General features: G+C 34.9%; 1 protein-coding gene across 1 annotated transcript in view; it reads left to right on the top strand.

Moving 5' to 3' along the window:
- Nucleotides 1-525: 525 nt before the first annotated feature.
- LOC102887301 (cell surface glycoprotein CD200 receptor 1-like) overlaps nucleotides 526-4161 on the top strand; it is a 13250-nt gene continuing 9614 nt past the window's right edge. The window contains exons 1-2 of the mRNA XM_025051457.1: nucleotides 526-834; nucleotides 881-1129. Of these exons, the coding sequence (XP_024907225.1) occupies nucleotides 597-834; nucleotides 881-1129 (487 nt within the window). The 5' untranslated portion in view covers nucleotides 526-596. The remainder of the gene's footprint in view (nucleotides 835-880; nucleotides 1130-4161) is intronic.

Raw genomic sequence — 4161 nt, 5'->3', positions numbered from 1 at the left:
CCTTAAGGATCAGTATTTAGTTCTGATATCACTGATTTATTCTCTCTTATCAGAACTTAGGAGGCCACAACCACATCACTAATTATTCCATTTTCTGTCCTGAGGAGCATGAGTTATAAAATAAATCTAATGGTCTCTGACCAGAACATTCATTGTCTTTGCCTTTTAATTGAGAATTGTGTGTTCTTGGTCATTTCATAGATATCAAAACTCCTGAATTAATTTCAAAATACTTAAAATATTTTTTACACATATAATACATATTGTTTACCTAATAATACACAATATAGGAGAAAATGAGTTAATCTTTGGATTCGGTGTCATATGTTATGTACATTTTGAAAATGCTTAATTTTTTTAATGTAAGTCTAACATTTTTGGAATAAGACCACCAGCAAGTAATGTTCTAGTACAACTTCAATGTAATATGTTATGGAAAATTTAACACCCTTATTTACCAAGCTTTTTTTTTGTCTTTTCCCAATCATTCTTTGTGTGTGTATGTGTGTGTGTGTGTAGTTAATGTTTCCCGGTCTGTACTGGTGGATACAAAAGTCGTGCTCCCTTGCCATCCTACCCTGTTGAAAACAGAGTTGATGACATGGGAAATAATCCTCAGAGACAAGCCTCCCTGCACCAGAGCCTACAGGAGAGATACAAATGAGACCAGGGAACTAAACTGTACTGACAAGAGAATAACCTGGGCCTTCCGACCTGACCAGACTTCTACCCTTCAGATTGATCCAGTGGCCATCGCTCATGATGGGTATTACGGGTGTCAGATGGCAACACCTGATGGGAATTTCCATGTGCGCTATCACCTCCAAGTGTCAGGTAAGGGGCATCATATACGAGTTTTCTCTTCCCTACATCTCTGCAGTGGCCCCTGAGGTGACCCTGTTTCAAAGCAAGAATAAAACTGTGGTGTGCAAGGCAATTGCAGGGAAGCCAGCTGCACAGATCTCCTGGACCCCAGAAGGAGATTGTGTCACTGAGCAAGAATATCTGGACAATGGCACAGTGACTGTCCAGAGTACATGCCACTGGGCAGATAGCGATGTGTCTACTGTGTCCTGTTCTGTCTCCCATTGGACTGGCAACAAGAGTCGGTCCATAGACCTGAGTCAAGGTTAGTAATTCTAGTTTTGTGTCTGATTTTTCCATTCTTTCTGAGGCATTATGGTAAGAAGGAAAAAGGATTGTGCAGAAAATTTCTTTACGTTCTCCCCAGCCTCTGTTTTATCCCTTGCTCCTATACCACATAAAAGGTATATTTAGAAGAATAATACAGAAATTTGTTGTAAGAAGCCATATTTTAGAATGTTTATTCTTTAATAATTGAAACAAAATAGAATTTAATGTTCACTTTCATACTAGTAGTAAACAGGCTTGAGTAGTGTACTTTAAATGAATAATTGTGGTTTTAGTGGGATAAAGTATAATTTTAAACAGAAACTTATACTTTTATTAGAAGGACAAAATCATCCATAAATTTTCTACATAGATTTTTTTGTCTGATAGACTTTTCTTCTCTAAGGTTTTTCTAAAAATTTTAAATATTTATTATAACATCTATGATTAGTTTACCACTGTTCAGTTTCTCTACTCTCCCATACCATTCTACTCTCATTTCTTGTTATTAAAAAATTAAATACTATTTTAATCATCACATACACAAAGTCAAATTGTTCTAAAAATTATTTGCCACTCTTGTTTCTTTTTCACCTAAACACAAGTTGAAGTCTTTCATCTGCTCTTGACTTCATCCATTTTCTCTTTGTGTTTGCAAGTTTATACTTAAATTTTTTTTACCTGTATTTTAGTAAAGTTTAAGAAAGGAGAAGAAACAAACCTATGTGCTTGAACCACCATTTTCAATATCTATTCTTAAAGTGCTATTTGTTTTTATTTTAAAGAGTTTAGCAGTATTCACAGAGAAAAGTAATTGTGTCCTCATTATGTATGAAATCTGACTACCCAGTAATAAAATATAATGTCATATTTATAGAATCTCAGAACTGAAGTGACTGGCTAGTCCACTCCCACCCAATGCAGGATCTCTTCCGTATTCCTTGTAGGGCGGATGTTCAGCCTCTGCTGGTACACTTCCAATGAGAGAGAGCTTATTAGTTTGAAAGAGTAGGTTTCAGGATAATGCTGTTATTTTAAAATGTAAAACCAAGTGTTTCTTTTTTTTAAAAGAAATACCAAGAAATCCAATGTTTAAAAACAAACTGTTGAAAGAAGGTCGTGGGGCTGGACAGCTTTCACTTCACCTCCCAATGCTGCCCCCAGCCACATTCATGGAACACCAGGAGCATGGTCTTAAAACCACTGCCTATTTACCAAATGGTCAGATTTATTAGGTAATCCATCAGTTCCATTTTTTTCCTGAAGATATCCTTCTAGAGTTTGTTGACTTATCCTTTGTTGACTTGTCCTTTTGTCAAATTGAGCTTTGTAATGCTGCCAACAGTTAATAAATGATTTAAAGTTACTGCCATGGACTCATTTTTTAATTAAATTGATTGGGGTGGAATTTATTGGTTAATGAAAATTGTATAGGTTTCAAGTGTAAAATTCAATAATATATCATATGTATATGCATTGTGTGTTCACTACCCAAAATTAAATTTCTTTCTGTCACTATATATTCGATCCCCTTTAATCTTATCAAACCCTCTCTCCTACTTTCCTCAGGTAACCACCTAAATCGTTGTCTATGTCCATGAGTCTATTTGTTTGTCTTGTTTATTAGTTGCTTCCAGTTTCATATCCCACATATGAGTGAAATCATATGGGTCTTGATTTTTTCTGAGTTATTTTGCTTAGCATGATAATCTCAAGATCATTCATGTTGTTGCAAATGGCAGTATTTTATCTTTTCTTATGGCTGGGTAATATTCCATTTTATATATGTACCACATCTTTAGACAATCATCTATTAAAGGGCACTTTGTTTGTTTTCATGTCTTGGCCTCTGTGAATAGTGCTGCTATGAACAAAAGTGTGTAAATATCTTTTTAGATATGGATTTTCGAGTCTTTGGGGGTAAATATCCAGTTGAGAGATTGCTGGATCATATGGTAGATCAATTCTTAGTTTTTTGAGGAATCTCCATACTGTTTTCTATAGTTGTCGTACCAATTTGTAGTCCCACCAGCAGTGTATGAGAGTTTCTTTTTCTCTGCATCCTCTCCAATATTTGTTATTACTTGTTCTATTGATTATAGCTATTCTAACAGGTGTGAGATGGTACCCCATTGTGATTTGTTGTATTTTCCTAATAGCTTAGTGAGGTTGAGCATCTTTTCATATGTCTGACCATTTGTATGTCTTCTTAGGAGAAGTGTCTGTTGAGGTCACCTGCCCATTTTTGAATTGAATTGTTTGTTTTATTGTTTAGTCGTATGAGTTCTTCATATATTTTGGATATTAGCCCCTTATTGGAGGCATCGTTTGCAAATATCTTCTCCCATTCAGTTGGTTGCCTCTTTCTCTTGTCGATGGTTTCTTGCCTGTGCTAAAGTTTTAGTTTTTTATAGTCCCATTCATTTATTTTTACTTTTTACTTCCCTTCTCTTTGAGGTCAAATTCATAAAATTTTCTCTAAATCTAAAGTCCATGAGTTTAGTACCTATGTTTTCTTCTGTGTAATTTATTGTTTCAGGTCTTATATTTAGGTCTTTGATCCATTTAGAGTTAATTTTAGTGTATAGTGACAGATAGCAGTTTAGTTTCAATCTTTTTTAAAAATTTTTAATTTTTTTATTGTGACATTGGTTAATGAAATCCAATAGTTTCATCTGTACACTTTAACATTAAGGCATATACATATTTACACTGTGTGTTCGCCTCCCATAGTAGATTTCACCACATATTCGACCCCTTTAACTCCATCTATTTCTCCCCTTCCCCCACCCCCTACCCTCTGGTAACCACTAGTCTATAGTCTGTGTCCATGAGTCTCTGTTTGTCTTGTTCATTTGTTGCTTTTAGTTTATATCCCACATATGAGTGAAATCATATGGTTCTCAACTTTTTCTGTCTGTCTGATTTCGCTTAGCATGTTAATCTCAAGATCCATCCATGTTGTCGCAAATAGAAGTATTTCATCTTTTCTTATGGCTGAGTAACATTCCATTGTATATATATATCCCA

This window comes from Pteropus alecto, unplaced genomic scaffold (genome assembly GCF_000325575.1).
Source record: "Pteropus alecto unplaced genomic scaffold, ASM32557v1 scaffold270, whole genome shotgun sequence".
In the NCBI taxonomy this organism is placed as follows: Eukaryota; Metazoa; Chordata; class Mammalia; order Chiroptera; family Pteropodidae; genus Pteropus; species Pteropus alecto.
The sequence above is the reverse complement of the archived record's forward strand: the minus strand, read 5'-3'. Positions and strand labels throughout refer to the sequence as shown.